This window comes from Larimichthys crocea, chromosome XVII (genome assembly GCF_000972845.2).
Source record: "Larimichthys crocea isolate SSNF chromosome XVII, L_crocea_2.0, whole genome shotgun sequence".
Classification (NCBI taxonomy): Eukaryota; Metazoa; Chordata; class Actinopteri; family Sciaenidae; genus Larimichthys; species Larimichthys crocea.
In genome coordinates, this window is record NC_040027.1 from 14,333,695 (window position 1) to 14,355,710 (window position 22,016).

The 22,016-nt window shown below is 39.7% G+C and overlaps 1 protein-coding gene across 6 annotated transcripts in view; it reads right to left on the reverse strand.

Annotated features, from left to right (window-relative positions):
* lpp (LIM domain containing preferred translocation partner in lipoma) overlaps positions 1–22,016 on the reverse strand; it is a 142,864-nt gene that overhangs the window by 59,522 nt on the left and 61,326 nt on the right. For 5 of the 6 annotated variants that reach the window (XM_019275358.2, XM_019275354.2, XM_019275356.2 and 2 more), the window contains 2 exons: positions 17,123–17,223; positions 13,910–14,032 (listed from right to left, as the gene is read on the reverse strand). In XM_019275358.2, the coding sequence (XP_019130903.1) occupies positions 13,910–14,032; positions 17,123–17,223 (224 nt within the window). The remainder of the gene's footprint in view (positions 1–13,909; positions 14,033–17,122; positions 17,224–22,016) is intronic. The other variant, XM_019275360.2, reaches the window with a different exon arrangement.

Here is a 22,016-nt window from a genome sequence, read left to right on the forward strand (position 1 = left end):
TGGGGGGATTTTTTTTAAAGCAAGCTTGGGGAAAACCCCTAAAGAGGAAGAAGTTCTGCATCTTTTCAGTCTCATCTAAGACCTTGGATATTTTTTCACTCAACTTTTTCCCTGCTCCTTATTCATACAAAACTGATGCTCTCGACTGTTGGCTCTACAATCCATTTGCATCTGTCTATTTCAGCACTTACACTATGACCATGGAAGAATTCCCAGTCAACACTTAAGCATTCACGGATCTTCCCTCCAACTTTCAGTCATTTTGACTGCACAATCAGGCACAATAGTCACATTTAATAAACCATCAGGCTCAATGCAGTCATGCAATTGAGGGTATCAATTCTCTTCCTAAAATAGTCCGAGATAAGGCACATTAAATATGATTAAACAATGTCTCTGTGGAACATGGCGAGACCTCTAGCCGTTTTGAACTATCTCTCCGTTTGCAGATAAAGTGTGTTCTACACATACTGGGAACTTTTCGCTCTGCGTATCTTATATCAGCATATCTGATTCCTTTTTTTGGCTCTTTCAAGTGATAGTTGCATGACAACCCTCGCCTTTAACAAGTGAATATTTCAGCAATGTTTTCACCCACGCCATATAAATTAGAATAAATGTTTAATGGGTGCCCTGTATACACATTTTGTCCTGAAATACTACTACTGTGACTCGTCTTATCACTACTGATTATATCCTGGGATTACATGTAATGGTCTTCTGAGAAGCATTGCTTTAAATTAATACATGTTTTGGTGTCCTAATTTATTTCTCATGGTCAGTTGGTCGGGTGCTTTTACAAGTTCTCACAACTACAGTTATCTTTAAGTGCTTTTCCATTTGGACAGAATGGAAAAAAAAAACATTTTTACGCTCGGCAGAGGTGGAAAAATGTCCAAATAAGAGCAGATTCAGACAGAACCCGGTGCTGCGTCAAAAACACAAACCCCATTTGATCGGGGTAGTGCGTTTTAGCTGCATCGGTGCAGGCCGAAGGGGTGTCCACAAAGAAATTCTGCAACCTGCGGCAGAGAAGTCGAACCGGATCCAACATTTAGAAAAACGCAGCCCGATCGGGCAAATCTTCCACTGTCACCCTGAAATGTCTCTGAAACTGAGACTATCCAGGTGGATTCATGGACTAAGCTCTGATAATCTACCTGTTGTGTTCTGACTTTGTTTATTTCATGTACCTACAAATGTACCAAACAAATGTTTATCTCGATGTGCTAAACTTCTGGTTGATGGAAACATGCATTCATTCAGATTTTCATTCAAACTTTGTGCTTTGTGTTTCTTTGGATCTGAAGTATCACACTGAAGTTGGACAGTTGCGTTTAAATGTGCAAGTATTCACACACAGTACATCCTAAATTTTACACATGAGAGTCAGACTGTAAAAGAATGGAAAATCAAACAGGCTAACATTATCTGAGGACATGGGAACAGTTTAGATTCAGGATTTACTGGCACTGCTGTGGAAGAAAACTCATGAGGCTTTTGAAGCTGAAATAAAAAATAAAAAAAAATCTACAAAATCAGTTACCAACTCTCCAAGTAGTTCCTCTTGATAATATCACAACTATTGTATTTGTTCTGTGGCTTCTAATATTTAAACACTTTATCATTTTTACATAAACGGACTGAAAAGGAAACATTGATACACAAAAGTACAATATTATCTACTGATAAGACTTTTTTAAACACAGGTCTTTAACAAACAATCTCGAGAGGGGATCCCTCAGATCTAAAATTAAATGAGAAACTGTGACCAAGATACATACTGAACGAGAGATTTTACAGCACGTATTACAATTTCTTGTTACTGACCGACAGATAATGACACCACATGAACTATTATGGGCCGATATATATCGATTGATCAAGCTGCATTTCAATACAAAATTATAAAAATTATACAATTTGCTCAACAAAGTCGCAATCATCAGTCCAACTGTGTCATTTAAAATATTTATAAGTTACTGGTTTAAAAGACTGCTTAAAGAAAAACTTACTTTGTTTCAGAAATTTGAAAGATTTTACAAAAATAAAATAATAACAGCTTGCTTGCTTTTTATTTGTCTGGCCTAAGAAGCGTGTAGGTCTTTGTACATTTTGTCTCATTACAGTGGCTAAGTAATGTCTTCAGTCTGCCATACAGATATTAGACACACTTACAAATGCAGGGAGAGATATGAAAACACAGAATAAATTAGGTGCTGGTCACTATCTATGCAAACATAGCCCAATACATTTCATTTAAATCATACCATGCTGTGCAATTATATGTTCCTGTGCAGTTATATCTATTCATTTACACTGTTTATTTCTCCTGCTGTTCTAACCATCTTTTCATGACAATATTACCTTTCCTTTTTCATTTCCAATATATACACACACACACACACATTTTAATATAATGCTACACATCATGTGTGTATTCAACAGGCTCATTTAATAACAATTTCTGCATGTCTGTATATTTGAAAGATGTGTATCACTCATTTTATTTTACCTCTTATTTCTAGCATATCTTTGATTGATCTATTTTTATTTGTATTTATTTGTTTATGATCTACCTTGTGTACTGTGAGCTGCTGTAACAAGTCAATTTAATGAATGTATCTTATCTTATATCCAACACATGACGTAGAGAGTCTTTGGTTTCACCACCAGGACAACCCAAAGACAATGTAGATTTTTTTGCAAAATTTACAGTTATGTAATCCCCTAAAAAAAAAAAAAAAAAAAAAAACTGGGTTTCAGAACAAAAAAAAAAAAGTATGTAATGTTTCTGGTATGATGTAACAACATCATATAAAGTAGGGCGTGCTACTCACTGATGCAACTAAAAAATCATTTTCTGGGCTTCTGTGTGAAAAAAGAAAAGTCCCTGAGAGTCACCGATTGTGGCACTTCTGCAGGCTATCTTTACAAAAGAGGGAAATGTGTGTTGTGTAGCTCTCACACAGCAGAAACTAATTGTTTCATTCACCTCCTGCAGTACTACAGGCCAGTCTCTCACCACATGCATCCCTGACTCATCCCTGTAATGAGCTTTTCATGCGTTTGTGACCCCCCTCCTGCTTCAGGAGGTGAAATTCTGCATCCATCGCTTACAGTATGTCGATGTCATCAATCCCACAGACTGGCAACTGTAACCGTTCTCTCCGAAGCTGCGTGTTTGTGTGCGTGTGTGCACATGTTATTGGGACAATGGTGAGCCTTTTAGCATTGTTACTGGGACTTCATGATGTAAAGAGGCTGACTGTCACAGCTTTTTGGCTCAAACTAAATTTGTCATTGGCTCACCCTGTTAATAAAAGACAAAGGGGTGATACTATGCAGTTTATTTGACTAACAAACATTGACGGAACACATTGAGCGCCCGAAGGCGTGCGCCTCTCTCCACAGTTGGCTGCCCCTGTCAAAACTCAGAACCTGCTGCCAGATTGACCTTAAGGTCAATGGGAGCCACCGGCACTGTGGCAACATCTCTGCTCCATGCAGCAACAAAGCAATCAAAGAGAATAGCAGCACATGAAACAAACAGAGAGGAAAAAGTTAAACACCACCCAGCCCTATAATTACAGAGCTGGAGTGTCATCTTGATGCAGTTCTGGCAGCTCTTAGAAATAAGCTGCTGACGCCACACACTTGTGGAGTCAGAGCCCTGAAGAGTAAAATATCCATTGCAAAAAATAGCTGCCCAGGGCTTTGACCTTTTATAAGGAATAAAAGTCGCTGGCTAGCATACCAGTGTCATGCCAATGACAGCAGCACAAGCTGGAAACAACTGAAGCCAACATTCCTCAGCTAACTGTCACCGTCAAAGAGTAAAAAAAAGGCAATGTTTTAACTGAAAATCTGGATTTGATATGGGCAAACTGTTTTGTTTAAACAACACAGCAGCGGCTAACCATTCATTTTCTTTATGACTGACCTTTGTGTTCGCAGGAAACCATTTGCAAAACCAGCAGTGATAAATAAAATATAATATGTCACTAAATGTACCTCATTACATGTTTTCCTGACTGATGCAAATTTATTCCGCCTTAAGAGACGCTTAAATCAAAGCGTCTCAGTGTTGTGACAGCCGAAACATGTGAAGGGCATTCCTGTCATTATAGTATGACAGCAGCTCAAGTATACATGGAAACAGTAAAAGTAGATACACTAAAAACAAGGGCATACAATGTCACGGTATATATACTGCAAAGCCTTCAAGTGGCTGTGACAAATAGGACAGGTGAGCGAAACAATGATGGAATAAATGAATGAATATTTCAGTGAGTCACGTTCTACATCCATGAGTCGCTTCCAGTCAAAACAGGCTGGATATAATAATATGTCTCCCTAGAAAAAAGTATAAAAAGATACACTTTTGGTATCATCTGACACCTGAGAGAAAATGGAAATGAGACCATCACCAGAGTGCGTTGGTAGATATCATGGATAAGGGAGAAGCTAACAAAATAATAATAATAATAATAACAATAATAAGATTTAATTAATTGATCCTCCAATGCTTAAAGTTTTACACGAGGCCCGAAAGGCAACCACACAATTGTGTGATGGGCAGCCACGTAACGGCGCTCAGGGGCAGTTAGGGTTTTCAGTAATCTGGTGCCCAGGAGGTGAACTGGCACCACTCCAGACACCTGTTCACGCTCCATGTTGTGGTCCATGCTGGACTTGAAGTGGCCACTGTGTGGTTCATTCATAATGTCACATAATGTCATTTACAAGCAAGTTAACATGATGCCTGGCTTTGTCGAAAAGTTTAAAAAAACAAACATATATAATATAAAATGTTTATTAGCGAGCGTAGAGGTGCTGGTAGGGAGGTTGTGTTGCCAGTGCACAGAGCCAGGCTGTTTCCCATCTTTACCAGTCTGCTAAGTAAAGCTACTGCTGGCTGTAGCCATATATATATATATATATATATATATATATCACACATTGACAAATTGGCATTGAACTTCTTAACTCTTGGTGAGAATGCAAACAACAACAACAACAAACTGTCGAACTACAGTTATCCTTTAAAAACCAAAAAGGGCTTAAAGTGCTGTATATAGATAGATTCACTTTTTTTTCTCAATGAGAGATCTCAGAGAAGCCAGGCTGCACACTCTACCAATTTAAAGACTGTGTTCATTGTTGTATTTCTTATTATATGTTAAATATACAGTGTGTAAACTTCTGAATGTGACTGAGGTCTAATTTATTCAGTTCTCCGTCACCTCCTGATTCAACAGCACAGGAGAGGGAGGTGTGGGTGGAAGTCAAAGGTCCTCCACAGCTTCACTTCACTTCAGATTCGATGTGACTCCATTCATTAACTGTATCACTTCTATTTGGTATTTGAGGTATTTCTATCTGTGCAGCGGTTAGGTTACCTTATGTACCTTGGCGATGGAATGACATGGTTTTCTTACGCCATGAATCTTACATTTAAAAAGAATAAATGACACACGAGTATACCTGACATAAAATATGAGCGTAGCTATTCCATGTTAACCCATAAATGAATTCATTTCTGCACCCATCATACGCAGAATTTAGGTTTAAGCGATGACGAGTGCTCCTGAAGGGATGACGAATTGAAATCTGGAGGCCGTCCCTGGAGATGCCTCCAGAGTTTGAGTCTCGTACGGAGGGAGCAGAGGAAAGGTCACCAACCCTATCATGCTCTCGGGGAGCTGAGACACCGCCAGGGTGGTCTAGAGTCTGCATTCTCTGTGATCGTTCAGCAGACGCCATGATCAGTGGGAGAGCGAGGCAGCGATTTTGCCGTGTTGTGACAGCGAGTGCCATCCGCAATGCTCTGCCTGTTGAGAGACGGGAGTGTCACGGCATGGCTTGACTGGCACAGTGTGAAGGGAGGCCTCCTTAGGGCACTCAAGTGGAAGGATCCATCTCAGCAGCATTTCAAGCACTTGGCTTTAGCTAAACTGTCAGCAGACTTCAATAATGCTCATCTGTTTGGTATGGACGTGACAACTTATTACACAGACATCAAGGTATTTGACACAGAGTGAAAATACAAACAGACCAATGCGTGCAGGGCTGCAGCTTGTCTGCTGACGCAGTAGTGAAATGACAGTAACACAATGCCCTTCGTGTTGGTATTTCATACAGTATGAATCATGTAGAGCAATACTGTACCTGCTGCCGATAGAAATGCAAATACACATGCTGTGTTGGGACACTCGAGGACAACAAACAGATTGTATTTGCATTAACAGTATTCAAAAAGTAAATAAATCTGCCCACGTCTCTGCAGTATGTTTCAGTATTTCACCAAAAACAGATGGGATATACACTTAGTTTAAAAAAACAAACATTTTTACCTGTATATAATCACAATCAAACTTGATTACGTAAAAAAAAGTTTAGATTTATTCAGTTCCCTGAATCACTGAGATACCAAGGAGACTGTTTTTAGTTTTGCAAAGTATTTAATGTATGTGACATGGTGAAGCCATGTGAGTCTCTTGGACCTGAACTGAAACTGACCAATGGAAAACCTGTTTTTTCTAATCTACATGGTTCTTCAGATCAGGTGTAAATGCAAACTGGATTTTTAGTGTTGTTTAATTGGCTTGAATTGGTTCACCATCCCTCCTGCCAAGATTCCTTTGGACAAATCTGAACACAGCGATCACAGTACAAAAAGTACCAAAACATACACACCAAAACCTTTCAGAGGAAGTGGTGGTGGATGGGAACACGATCCAACGATCGATCTGACCTCAATCTGCAAGGTGCACTCAAGAAGAGCTGAACAGATCCTGTAGCCTGTAAGTGTTCTTTGTATAATGAGATGCAGATGAGGGAAATAATCAGTTGCTAGCAGCCAGCCAGAGAGCGAAATGATGTCTCACTTGGACAAGCAAAGACAAATGTTTCCTTATTGATGTTAGGGTAAAAGGACGTTCTTACTGAATTGACTTTTCTGCTTACATCCCAGGCACATCTGACCAAAGATTGGCTTGAGCATTCTCAGATGGTTTTTAGTGACACGTTTGGGTTCACTTAATTTTTCTGTATGAAAACAAACAAAACCAATGGAAACACCAGCGGAAAGGTTTACCAACTCCTAACCAGAGCTAATGAACCATAGGTCTGAGCCTCTTGAGAGGTGAGATGTCTTCATGGATCTACAACCAAGTCCAGTTGCCCCAGATGGAACACTTCTTAAAGAAAGATGACTTGGATGACTGAGAAACTTCACAGACTTCATTTTTGAGTTTCTTCGTCTTTTGGTACCACATTTTCTGTAACAGAGCAAATTCAGGGTTCAGGAGGCCCACCACAATAGAACAGGACCCTACCCAAATCAATCAGACCCAAGTCAAGTCCTATGTCATGCTTCAAATATTAGGAACCAAGTGAAGACGTCTAGTCTTTAGGCCATATCAGACCAGATCAGGAATTGTGGTGAATCACCACAGGGTTGTGCGGCATATTTGGTCTGACTCCAGAATTTAATAATGCACATATGAACTCTGAAGTTCATGTAACTTTTCTAGACAGCATTAAACAAATGCACACTTTAGTTTCCAACATGGACACAAACAAAGAGGCAGCTTCACTGTTCCACTTGACTGTAAGTGAGTCTTTGGTCCCAGAAGTTCTGGCAGAACACACACACACACACACACACACACACACACACACACACACACACACACACACATACATAAACACAAACACCCCTCCTGATGCAGCGCAGCGTAACCGGGGAGGTTTATCCTGGTGGCTAGTGTATGTCGAATACAGAGCTGAGGCGTTCGATATTTTATTTATTATGCCGCGCATTATCGTTTCGCAGCGCGTGGATGAATCAGACAGGAAGAGCTTTTTAATTTCAACTTAGATCACATCACACCGGACTGAATCGGATCAGATAGAGGCGCAGCTTTAAGGGAGGAAGTGCATTAGAGTTTAATTAAGACAAAAATGTCACTGCTTAAAGTGGAAAAAAATAGTAACATGGTTACTTAATTGGTTGTACAGTGGAAGTAGTTAAGTGCATCAACACATAATAAATTAGACTATTTAAGTGACCATCCTAATAAAACACAGACTAAACAGAGTACGGTGTTTAATGCGGTATTTTCCATTCAGAAAGCCTAAATCAAGGACGAACTTACAACACCAGTTACATTTTATTGTGTGTAGAACAGGAAGACAATAACCCACTGTGTCTGGAAAAGCTATTTACTCTCACGCTTGCATTGTTTTTGTAATTTTTCATGTGCACATTAGCAGAATATGATTGCTAATTTTCAGACACCTGCCCACAAGCATTTAAGCCAAAACTATCAATCTCTGTCTATGAAGGAGGTAAAAATAAATTGATACTGGCCAAAATGTGTTACTCAGAAAATTACAATAAACAAATCAGATGTGACAGAGCCTGTTTGGATTTAAATACTGACACACATTCATATTTTGAGGTCTTCCTCTCATATTATCTGGTTATTTTCTGATGGCCACTTTTCTTCAGGCTGTGTAAAACATCTTCATCTCGATGTATTTGTAGATTCTAAGCAGGAGGGAGGGGTGATGCGTTTGATTACTAGAAAAACACCAGAGGTCAGAGTGAATTAGAGGTCATCGCAGTCGACGCTTCTGCAGCCTCCACCAAAGCAGCGCGGCTGCTCTGCCCTTTGATGAACGCACTATTTTGACACTCATCTGGGCCTCCTTGTTAACTCCCCCACAACAGAGCTGATGTGCTTAGACAGGCCTACGCTGCATATTAGTTGGGCTGGTTGAGTTCAGATTGCACTGCAGTACACTTGAAGGATTTAGCATGAACACGCGCTCTCGTGTGTTTCTTCCTATCAACGTGCCAGACGTGATCTTAAACGATGTAGGGCTGAAAATATACAGGGATGAAGATCAACCAGACAGTTCACCAAGTCACTGATTAGCTGTTACAGGTCATCAGTACAGCTGCTCCAGTTTTTTTGTTTTAACGTTTTTGAGTAAGGATGCTAAATGCTAAATACCACCGGGCACGACCGCAGTCGTTCTAGGGAATGTTTGTAACTACACCACAAGCGCCGCAGGCACAGAAACAGCATAGACAGTCCGGTCAGTTTACAAAATAAAACACCCTGTGCAAACTTCGGATCGTATAACCAACCAAAAGGGAAACTATTTAACTACGTAGCATATTTACTCATTGTAGACACACATAACGCAACGAAAAATTAAGTTATCGAAGTGTGAGAGTTGCAGCTGAGATGTGACGGGGACGTGCCCAGTGGGGGTCCTGGCATAACTTTAACCTAATGCTAACTTGCAATCAGCCTGCAACCAAGTCTAAGCAGGTGTTTAGACTGAAAACAGACCTGCGTTAAAACAAAGCAGGCGAACGGTGAGATGTGAAATACACTCTAGAAATTTAAGTCGCAACAGTAGATCTATGAGGTTTTGAAGGTTTATCAGATCTTTTTTAACCGTCAAATAACATTAATGATATTCTGCGCAACATGATTTGTGATATGACAAGAAGGAACAGAAACCTCTAACAGAATAAAGAGCATAACAACATTATGAGGTCTGGCTTAATTCTTTTTGCTGTCGGAGGATAAAACAAACAAACTGTAACACAAACTTAGTTAACTGTGTCAAATAACAAATGGCATCTAAGATGGAAGTGGAGAGAGAACAAATGGGAATTATATAATGATCACGTTTCATTACCCACTGTTATGCCACAGAGAATACCAACTAAAGCAAACAAAATTGTTTTGATGTCTGTGAAGCATCAGTGCCGGCTGAATGTTTGCAGGAATGCTCCTTAAGATTTTTATGAATGAGCAGTAACGTCCATTTCAATTTCATCTGGGAGGCGAGTGCGCATAAGGTCCCTTTGCTGATTCCAAATTTAACATCGGGAGGAGGAATCCTCTCCTGGAAGCTTGAAAAGGGGGAGCGCGAGCTGGCCTATTGATTTTGGAGAGCTGGCTCTGTAATTGCTTGAGCGCGGGAAGCTGTAAATCAAAACCGCTGGTTACTCTTTGCTTATACAAGCGGAAGATTACTGTGCAGCCGTTGTGCCAATGGAGTATGAAACCTGGCTCACGACACACAGACCAGTGTTATGTTGTAGAATAATGCATTGAAAGGAAGCCGAGCGCGGACTGACAGGAGCAGCTGGGTAGGGGAAAAGGTCAACCTGAGTTAATCAGCTAGAATCAGCATCAGCTGAGGAGAGACTAACAGTGTGTGTGTATGTGTGTGTGTGTGTGTGTGTGTGTGTGTGTGTGTGTGTTTGCAAATGCTCAAAATGCTGAAAAATAAACAATTAAATAGAAAGCAATTCTCTTCCATGCGCAAAAAGCTCAGAGAGAGAGATCACACAGCAACAGTGAAAGGGCATCATGATAGCACAGAGAAGCTGTCTTAGACCGCAAAGGCAGGGTTAAGTCAACAAAATGACTGATATATAACATGTCATGATTTATACATGTCATAACATGTATGTGTACTCTGCTGAGATACAGGTGGTGTATAACTCCAAAAGCTTGCAGCAGGTTGTGATAAAAATAAAACATGCAGCGACTTTGACCCTGACAGGTAAAAGCACCACGACAGCCATACATTAGTTAGTATGACTGTTCACCCACTCGTTCTCCAGCTGGGCTCTCAGAGCTATACAGGTGCACATCAATTTTTCAAGTCATGTTGACAAAAGCTTTCAGACTTCTGCTTAAAATACAGTATATATACCAGAGTTTCTATCCCAACAAAGGTATGTATGGAAAAAAAAAAAACGCAGCAGCTGCAGAAACGCATCTTAAAAAAGTGTTTACCCGCCTATCCGACGTGTATATGTGTCTTTACGTGAAACACTGAGACAATAAATCGAAAGAAAACAGTTGTGTTCACATTGTGTTTGAGATTCTTTTTCATGTTCATTTGCTCTGAAGGCAAGTTCACGGTGTGAAACTTCAGGACCTTGTCGCACTGACTGCTAGCAGCATGTAGAGGATTCATTACAGATACTGAAAAAAACAAAACAAACCCCACAACACTCAAGGTGTCAAAGAATGTTTTCTGCAAAAGGTCAGGGTCAGGTTAAAGGTCCCGTATAGTATATTTATAGAATATGTCAGAAATGGAAAATAAGATACGTTGTGTTTAGAATATCATCAGACCCTGCGGGTCCTCTTTAACGAAGCCCGCCATGTTGAGCCACCGTGTTTCTATAGTAATGGAAAAACTAGATAGGACCTTTTCTCCTTCATGCTAGGGAGGAAGGGGTGAAATGAGGGGGTTGCAACCTGCATCTACACTGCTATATGCCTCTAAATCCTGCACACTGGGCATTTAGGGGAAGTTGTTTAGTTTTGGGGAACGTTGTTGCCACGAGTAAGTTAGATGAACAGATTGGTGCCACTCTTCTGTCATGCCTGTACGCTAAATATGAAGCCACAGCCAGCAGCTGGCTATCGTAGCTTAGCAGAACATTTTCTACTTTTGGTTGCTCGTTTAATCCGTGATTAAAAACAACAAGTTGTGGATTTATGAGAGAGTTATGTGCCAGACTGTTTGACTGTATTACATATTGTTTGCTTTAAACAAACGATATATAATCGTTAGAGCTTTAAAAGGTGCTGCTGGGTGGATTTTGGTACATTTGGTAGAGCCCGGCTAGTTGTTTCCCCTTGTTTCCAGTCTTTATGCTAAGCTAAGCTAACCAGTTGCTGGCTATAGCTACATATTTACCATACAGATGTGAGAGTGGTATCAGTCTTCTTGTCTAACTTTCAAGAAAAAAAAAAGAGGAAATGACATATTTCCCAACATGTTGAGCTATTCCTTTTTAATAAGACAAACCATAGAAAGTGCATTATGAGCATGGTGAACCAGTGGCTGCATTTAACTGTGAAACAGAAGCAAAAACAAAAAGTCTTTTATCACCTGGTACACCTGGTCTGTGCAGACGGTGGGTCAATCCTATAATACGATGTCTTTATTGTACTACAAACTGTTAAATGTCCATTTGATTTGTCAAAAAGGCCCTTTACCATATTTTATGAGCACATAATTTTATGTTATTACAGTATCACCAGAACCCTTGAACACACTGACTTACCACAACAATAAGCATACTAGAAATCCTCAGGTCATATTTTACTTACTGGCCTTAAATGTGTATCATTTCAGAACCACATGGTTTACTTCCTTTCACTCTGTATCCGCTAGGTTTCCCCTGTGTGGTGCCATAATTCTCACTTTGTGTGTACTACACCCATTTTTCTCCCTCTAATCAGAGAGGCAAGAGTCACCAAACCAAAGGACGTAAGCACATGCGACCAGCGGTCCTTTGTCTGTCTTTATTACACTGCACACAGACATTTTATGTGCATTCTAGTCTAAAGAGCATAGTCACAGATGTGCTATGAATGTTAGAGATGATTTTTTTCCCCCCTCCACATGACAGACAGACAGACATAACGGGTCAGTGGGGGTAAACATGTATGTCTTGCATGAGGGCACAGACCCTCATCTGAGGCTAAATGAATAGCTCTGTCAATAATTTATTGTCTTAACCCTGTTTTCAGTCTTACATATGCATCCCTAATGAATAAATAAAACATGTAGACGCACAGTAAATAACCCACAGAATAAAAACTGTGACACCTTGAAGAATTTCGTACGGTGGTGATGCCGGTGTTGCCGTGTCTGTAGGCCTCACGGAGAACAACCTTTCAGGTATAACATTATTGCTCGAACATCTCACTAGAGATATGATCTGCGTGGTGTTCAGAGCCCCTCCGAGCATTCCTACTCCAAACACAATTGGTTAGGTTTTTTTATCCGCCTGTCCTACATTTATTGTGTGTCAAACAATTTAGTGAACTGCCCAAGGCTTTGACATTTTGAAGTTGCTCTTATTATCGTTTAATATCAACTAATGATATAGGTCGAGACTCACTTTGTCTTGGCTGCAAAACATTTTTTAAAGGATGCAGCATATGCTAATTTGTTACAGTTTATCGTCTGGTTTAATTCGTCTAAAGAAAAAAAAAACACTAAAACTATAATTATTTCATAATTCTGCATCATTCATCCAGCAGTAGCTTTTAAGGGAACAGTGCATCATATTCCTAAATATTTTAGCAGTGATCTAAGAAGGTCCCTTATTTACAACTAAATCTTACAAGGACCTACATAAGTAAAAGTACATCAGTATTATCAGGAAAATGTACTTAAGGTTTGTAATGCTGATGCATATATTATTTTTTACTGTCTAATTTTACTGTTGTAGCTGCTGGAACTGGTTTTAACCATTCTGTTAGGTAGTTTAGCCCCAAACTATGGAAAAGTTTTTTAATTTTCATCTTTTTTTCTCTGGTAAATATTTTGATATTGTTGCTGCTAACATTTGAAATATGACAAGTAGCCACAGCTAGACACTCTTTTTTTAAGGGTCACAAGCAGTACAATATATTATAATTTATAGACTTATTGACAGTTTCTGTATGTAAGAAATAAAAATGTTACTATGCTAACTTTTAGACCCGAGTAAGTAACAGCATTGATAAAGTTATTTCCTGATTGTTTCACCCTGCTTGTGATGCATAGTTTTTTTTAATCAGACTTCAGGAAGATCACTCTAAAGCCGTAGAAGACAATGTCTTGATATGATGTAGAACTGTTTTCACAGACTCCTAATGATGAGTGAACTGACCTCAATGTGTAAAATTGGACTTTTGATTTAAAATATGACCAGAAACTACAGATTCAGATGAAAAACTACATTTACCTCTAAAAACTATGAAGTGGTAGCAAATGTACTTCAGAATAAAGTAGTTGAGTAAATGTACTTAGTCAGTATGTTAGTATACACAGGTGTGAAGTTGTGTTGGGATCATACTTGTGTGCTCCGTGGCTTGTAGGGCGAGCTGCTCTCCAGGTCTGCCAGGATACTGGTGAGGGAGTCGATCTCAGCATCCAGACTGGAGCGCCTCTCCTCCAGGGTCTTCTCTGGTCCTTTAATCTGTGACCAAACATCACATATACGTGCAGCACAATGAGTGAACTTAACCAAAACAGCCCGTAATGCACTCTAAAGTTAAGGACAGATAATCGTTAATGAAGAGTAATTCGGAGATATTCTCTAACATTTTTTTTTTCACCCTCCTTACACTTTGCATTTTTAGTTTCTGAGTTCATGTTTAACCTTGACCTTAGACAATCCTTTTGAAAGCCACACATCAATAGCAGAGACTTCTCTCTGAGAGAAATGCGGTGAGAAATAAAGAAGCAATGTATTGTCTGAGAGAGAACTTTCATAAAGGTGGTGCACTATTCACCCCATGCTTTTCAGCGCAGTTGGATTTACAGTACCTCATTCTTCATGCATTATTCATCACAATCCCATCCAGCAACATTTCAAACAAAAAGGTACATTTAAAAAAAAAAAATTAAAGTCAGTTTTTTTTTCTTCCGTATCCCATATTTGAAACGTGCGCTCTATAAAAGATGATAAGAAATGTTGCAATTTCTATTTAACTAGTTTATTATCGGAGGAAGCCTGAAAGCGTCAGCAACAGGATCCAGCAGACTGAAACCTCGGTGATTTATTCATCTGCATTTTTTTTTGTCAGTTTCACCTCAGAGAAAACACAACTGCAACGTTTTTTTTTTTTTTTTGTGTGTTTTGTTTTTAAAGACAACATATCTCGGAAAAGAAAAACAAAACTGTTGCACAAAAATCCGGAAAGTAGTTAAAATGATTTGACCATTAGTGACACTCGGCTTTCTACAATATTCCCGGGATTTTCTCCATGGAATGACAGATATATTTTTAGTCTTCTGTACTATGCTGCAACTGCAAGAAGACTTCTTGCAATTGCCTGCGGGGGCTTTTTGAGTTGGCTGGATCAGTGACTGCTTCTTATTCTAATGTTATGTGTTTGGATTACCTGTCACAATCTATTACAGGCAGGGTTTGCCTCCATTTGGAGCAGAGCTGCTGCTTAAAAACATCTAAGGCAATCATGAGCAGGGGGTAAACAAAGCAAAACACTAATGGCTTGTCTCAAATCAACAAAAGAAAAACAGGCAAACTTGTTTAACGGTGATAACGAGGAGGATGAAAGGGAAGTCTTTGTGATGGGTTGGAATTTGCAGTGTAGGGCTTCATAATGTGAGCAACAGCCATGATGAGAACTAACTGTGTTTCCTTTTTTCCTCCCCTTTCTCTCTCCTGCTAAAGGTTTCGGCATTAACGCGTCATAAACCAGACATCTCTCTCAGCCAGGGTGATGAAGACAAGAGAATATCTCTGCCTTCTTCTAAGGAAATACCACTGATTTATTCATTTTCTGTGTGTGTAATTTCTTTACTGAGGCACAGAGAGTAAGATACGACGATGTTTTGATTGATATCTATCCCTTTTTTCTGAACGGCGCCTACGATTAAAGAGTTCTGCTCTGGCTACAGGACACATAATTAAGATACCAGTGGTGTATTAAGGAATTAGGTTGCATGGCCAGCGTGATTATGCAGCCAATATGATAGGAGAAGAATATATAGAAAGATGTTTTATATCTTATATCAGTAAAGCAGTTTAAAACTAATTAAGCACTAAATTTCTTGTGTAATTTCAGACCTCAAATATCATTGACTTCTACTGACTGCTGAGAGAAAAGGACTGCTGTGGCAGCGGTAAACAGGGAAAGAAGGAGTGATAAGGATTATCTCCGTTATCAGATCTGCTTATTACATATCATATACACATACACATACATATATACACACACATCACATCAATGTCAAGGCTGTCCTACGTGTTTATACAGAGCACATTGAGGGTCTGACTCAGTTCAGTTCAGCTTGTGGTCTTTTTATTCAAAATTCAAAGCTATCCTTCTATCTATCCATACATGATCTAACACGGCAGCTTTTCATTGGTCAATAAGATTTTAAATGCTAACCATACATATTACTGATAACTCTGAGTAGCCAGGTTGAATATGAAATACCAAAACAATGATCTTGTTCTGTTTTTTTTGTCAGTTGTTATAAAAATGTAACGGTACGATTTCATGAAACACGAGCCTTACACGAATGTTACCTTTAACACAGAAGAATGATCTCACACAGTTCTGCAGATTTCACACCCACGTATTATAAAACAAATTCAAATTATATATAGAACGAACAATAAGAAAAAGGATTTGTGTGGAAGTTTGGGTATCTGCTGAAAACTGACTCCCAGGTTTCTAATACGAGAACTACATTTTGTTGATGCCTTATCCGCTCGCGTGTCACTGTCTCTACGCTCAGCCAATCCTAAATGCGTTTGAGGAAAAGCAGCTCTGTTGAATGATTCGGCCAAACTCCCCCTTTGGTTAAACAAAACCACGAAATTGAGAAGTGTAACTGTCGTCGCTCAGCGCCTTTTAAAGTAATGTACAAGAATGAGAGCGCCCACAGTTTGCATTGAGGTCATAACACCACATGAACGGACAAACACTGGCTAATCCACAGGATGCAGTCTCGTACTGTCTGTGTATAAACTTTGTGTGGGAAGAGCAGTGAATTTACACACATTGCACAACTTATTTAAAGGATGTAACATTCTGTCTCCAAACTTACAAAGAAAGCATTCATTTTGGATGGAGAACTGGTCAGATCAAATGAGGGGCTTGAGGAGGATTTCTTTTCCCCTGCTTACATTTAACAAAGGAATGTGAAGCACTTGGTGGATTTCGCAGCAGAGGTCAAGTGCTGAGAGTCCAGGCCAGATATCCCAGGAGGGACAAATGCCTGTGGACATTAAGACCAGCAAAGCGAAGACAAGTGACCAGGCTCCACCAATAGGTGTCAGCCTTCTATCCTGTCCGTGCATCTATTGCTGTCAGAACTGAAGAGTTGGGGTGGCTGACTCCAGGCAGCATCTGGAGCTGGAGACGTCTCTGCAGCTGGCTACAACTCAAATGAACAGACAGTTTCTGCTGGACTTGGTGAACATGAACTCGGTGTAGAGCTTTGGGCTTTCTTCGCCTTGCTTTTGCGCTGACTTTCAGAGAGTTACTGACGACCAAGAAAATTTAAATACGCAGCAACACTTCTCTCTCACCTGAAAATCGTACGAGTTCATCGGTGGAGGAGGGAAGGAACCAGAGGATGGAGGGAAACCAGTTGAATCTTCCGCAGGTGGCGGAGGGGGAGGGTAGTCTGCTGGGATGAACACACACACACACACAAGAGAAACAAAAACGGCTCATTAAATACTTCCCCTTTTTTCTTACATTCAAACTGTCACAGTTCTCACAGAACAAACACGGCACCGCTAAATTAACACGATAGTTAAAATAGATATTGAAAAACTAGTTTGACAGAGGTGGTGCAGTTGAGAAAGAGTGGTTCATGTAAGCTACACAACAGTTCTCATGATGCTCTCCTTAAAAGTAGATTACACGGTAAAGTTGCTGAGGTTTCTGTGTTTAAAACATATGAATGGATCTGCCAGAGCTCCTGCACACGGGCACGTGAAGAACGTGCACACACATCCTTGTGCAACCACGTCCATCCATTAAAAAAAAAAAAAAACCCAAAACATGAAATTTTGCCCAAAATACACATGGAAAAGTGTGTGCGTGTTTGAATTGTGCAGATATTTGCAGTTTGGTGTGTTAAAACAAATCAAGAAAAAGAATTATGTCTTAAAATCTGTACAAAATGCTGAGGGGTTTGGATTATTCATCATAATTTCTCTCGAAGTATAAAATCAAAAGAGGTTATTACAAAAGAGACAAAGAAACGGAGCCTTGTCATCCCATGTCAACGGATTGACACATTATTGAAACAGTTTGGTTAACTAAGAAGGACTAATCTCGAGTGAGCACGTCACGAGATTGGAAATGTAAATGTTGTTGGACTAGGTGTTTGTTCTGCCAGAGGAGGGGAGAAACAAGCCAAATTTGTAGTTCTAAAGTCCACGCTAATCCAAAGGATTGCATCCAACCACATGTTTCAGACAGGATAAGGAGTTACGTGCCAAATTAAATTCTGATTTGGCTTCTCTTGGCACACGACTTAAGACCGCATCATTTGACCATGTACTTCTAAGTACCAAACCAGACATGAGCTTTGCAAATTAAAGGCTTTTATGAGACGTAATGGGAATTTGTTCCAATGCTAAGACTTTGATGAGTCCTGTTCAGAAATTCCATTTGCTTTTTTCATGGCTTTTATCTGTTTTCATTAGAATCTAATTGATGTCATCAATGTAGTTTATCCAAGGCAGCTGACCAAATTAATTAAGCGTGGTTTGCACTCGCCTCGACAAAACAGTCAGGAAAGAAAGAAAGAAAGAAAAGATAATGCAGCATGGTTAAATTTGGACACATGTCTGCGTCTTGAGCATTATAACATTTCAGAAATTGTGAGCATTGCATTAAACATTCCCTCTGGGTGTTTGAGGGCCTCCATGTGAATTGTTTATATAATAACCTTGTGACCTCCGCTAAAACTCCAGAGTGTAACAGCTCCTCTAAACCTCTGGGAAAGAAAATAAAATATGCTGCTCGACAACAAGGCTCTGCCCCCTTCCCCTCCCTTCCCTCCTCTCTCTCGCTCCAGCACGGATCCTTTTTGCCAGAGTAAAAGTCACTTGTAACTTAGAGAATTAAAACATTAAGTTTCATGTACGTCTCTCTCGAACATCAAAGATGTTTTGGATTTATCGTTTCAGGAAACATAAGAGTTGTAAATGTTTCAGAGATGCATGTTTTATTGAAAAGGTCTTCGAGTTCTGTATGTGCAGCGGTGGAAAGGAAGACGTGGAGCCGGAACAGGAGTCATTAAACATCTTAACTGAAAGGATATTTCTGGTTATGTTCTCATTTGACCTTATTCTTGTAGTATCTGTCCATGTTGCCAGTTATGTAGGGTTGAAATGTGTTAATGTGCTAACATAATCACTACTAGTGTTTGTACTCTGTTTAATGGACACCTTTTCAATTGAGTGGCATTTAATATTATAGCCTTTCTTCTTAATTAACATTCTTCAATCAGAGGAAAATCCATCGCAGATCTTCAGCTGTAGCATTTTTTAAAAAGTGTATGGAACGTGCCTCTACAGAGCCGCAGGGACTCAAATTTGATGAAACCAAAAAGTAGTTAACATGCCCTTTCAACACACATTTGATATATGCAGACATTTAAATAGCTGTGGCTGAACAATTATCACACAGCAAATATATAAATAAAAAAAGTAAAGACGCCCCGTGGAGTTTTTCGCTCAATATTTCTCACCATAATGTTCTGTGCATGTCCTTGAGGTCAGACAAACATGTTGAATGTATTTCCTTCCTCATAAAATATTTGCAAAGAAGATATATTGGGAGCAATTTAAATTTTTGTCCTTTCTCAATGCAACACTTCTTTGCCTGTTGACTACTGCTGATCCACAAAAAATATAACGTGAAACCAACGACAAGAGGTGTATTTGGTCACCCAAACGTACATCTCCACCTCTGCACCTTTCCAGCTACCAATCCAAGTCTGCTGGACTTAAACCGGCCACCCTCCAGTTCCCAAACCAAGTCCCTATGAAATTAATAAAGAAACTCATGCTTTTTCTTAATGTTTTCTTAACGCCATGCATTACTCATCCCGTTACCGTGGCGCCCTCCCCTGCCGTAGTAACTTGTTTGTGTACATTTTGAGTAACTACAGTTTTTCCCTTTTCCCAAATTCAATGTAACATTTCAGTTGAACTCTTTAGTGAACATGCGTCTTTCTTGTGATGTTGATGGTGTGCTCTGAGAAAAACCGAGAGCAATTTGGTCTTTGTCACAAACAACGATGCCACTTGGAAATGTCGCCCCCACGTTAACTGAATGTACTGCAGTAAAACTAAGCTACCTAAATAACAGCACACTGCAGGTTTGGTGTCAAGTGGCCCTACATGACCCCAGAAACTATTCAAGGAACTTTTTTTTAGAAACAAGATCTGGACAGTGGACGGATCTTCAACAGTTAAAAAGAGTTGAAGGGTAAAGTATCGAGTATCAAGCGAGCAGGCAGGAAACTTATTTCCTATTTTTTTCGTTCAATATGTTCCATGTTAAAGCAAGAAATAACCAGAACTTCCTAAAACATGGTTGTTATGAAATGGGTAAAAATAGAAAAAGAATATCTCCATACTGAAAAAACACATTTACTTTTAATACATTTTTCTCACTTCTCTATCTTTCACCGGAAGATTTCTAAACTGTCCATCAAAGGTCAAACCCTTCTCTCGAAACATAATGATAACACAGACATACATTATAAACACATAATAATAATAGTGACAAAATGATAAATGATATCTTGAGGAGGACGACAAACACGCAGGCAGCTGTGTTTACCGAAAAATACGACCAAGCCAACGGCACCACCTCAAGAAAAAAAAAAAATCCTGGATCTCCGCTGTCGTCCGCAGAAACTTCGTCCCATCTGTTGATGACGATGTTGATGTCTGCCATTTCTAAAAATCAACACGGGTTTGAGCTGTTAAGCACTTTATGTTCGGCAGGTCTGCATGGCGCTTATGCTGCCAGGCTTTAAAGCAGTGTGAGAACAGCTTCTGTGCCGTGAATGAAGCTGGCTCCATTTGTGACAATAGGGAGTTGAAAGCTCCAAGTGAGCACTAATGGGAGAAGCAGCAGGAAGATTTACTTAATACGACAACTTCCCCTCTCTTTATTGAGCAATTACTTTTAAGTAGCTTTTCTGTGAACAAGGAATCCTAATCAGTGATTAAAGTTATTTGAGAGGCCATAAGAGGTGTAATTGGTTATCGGGAACCGGAGTATTGTTAGGGGGAAGATAAAAGGATGGAGAGGGATCCTGCTGTGACACTGGGACTAATATTAAACTTTGTTTTTTTTTCAAGTAAGTGGTACATTTATAAACACTTCAAGTACTGTATATGACTAATGATTGGCAGCTGTGATAGTCTCGTACTTGCATATCTTCTGTGTAAATAGAAACAACAGTGAAGAATCTGTGGGAACAAAAAAAACCTTTGCAGTTTGCAAATGAGTCTTTTTTAAGTAGTTCTGCTCTGTGGTACAGATTAGTGCGTTCTGTGGGGGCTGGAGGTTGAGCATATGTTTACAGATTTACATATGTACACTATTGGTAGAGTTACACGTATGTTAGCGTCGGCCATCTGGTCCTTAAGGACTTAGGACAGAGCCTAGCACAACTGTATTTTCACATAATGTATCCACTATTTCAGTGGAAATGGAAGGACACTGTTTGCACAAGCGACAGCAGAAGAGATAAAATGAAGAAACATCGGGGGAGTTTTGTCCAATCACTATAAAAAAAAAATGTGTGTTTGAGTGCAGAGAACATAAATTATCTCCCACCATATGAGCTTAATTTATTGCTGAAAGCTTGAGTTGTTGGTGTCTGTTCACATTAACACGTGCTGCAATGAGCCAAAATAAGGGAGAGGGAGACACCACGGACAGCGTATGCGTGATGTCAGCCAAAGGTTTCTATACGGTTGTTTTTAAGCTCAAAATATGTGGATCTGGCTCCCGCCATGTTCACAGTCCTGCCTCTGCAGCCTCCCAAATTATTTAAAAAATCTGCAGACATGGATCATTGGCGGACTTAAGACGGGCCAAAAAGGCGCCGAAGTGCTCAAACAAGCCATCTGTAACGGCACCCACCTGTCAATTAAAGCAGTCACTCTGTTAATTATGCATAACTTTAAGAATTGATATAATTTGAACAGGTGAGTTCTATAAAAATTCATCCTCAGTTCAGTTGTCATGAACGATGAAATTAACTATAGAGACCAAAACTGTTTTTTGTACCAGGCTGTAAACATGTTTATTTATTGGACATTTTAACATGGGGCCTATGGAGACTGACTCAATTCTGTAGCCAGCCTCAAGTGGACGTTTGAGGAACTGCAGTTTTCTTTCTTCTGCATTGGCTTCAGTTCTCAGCTGCTGCTTCTGTTG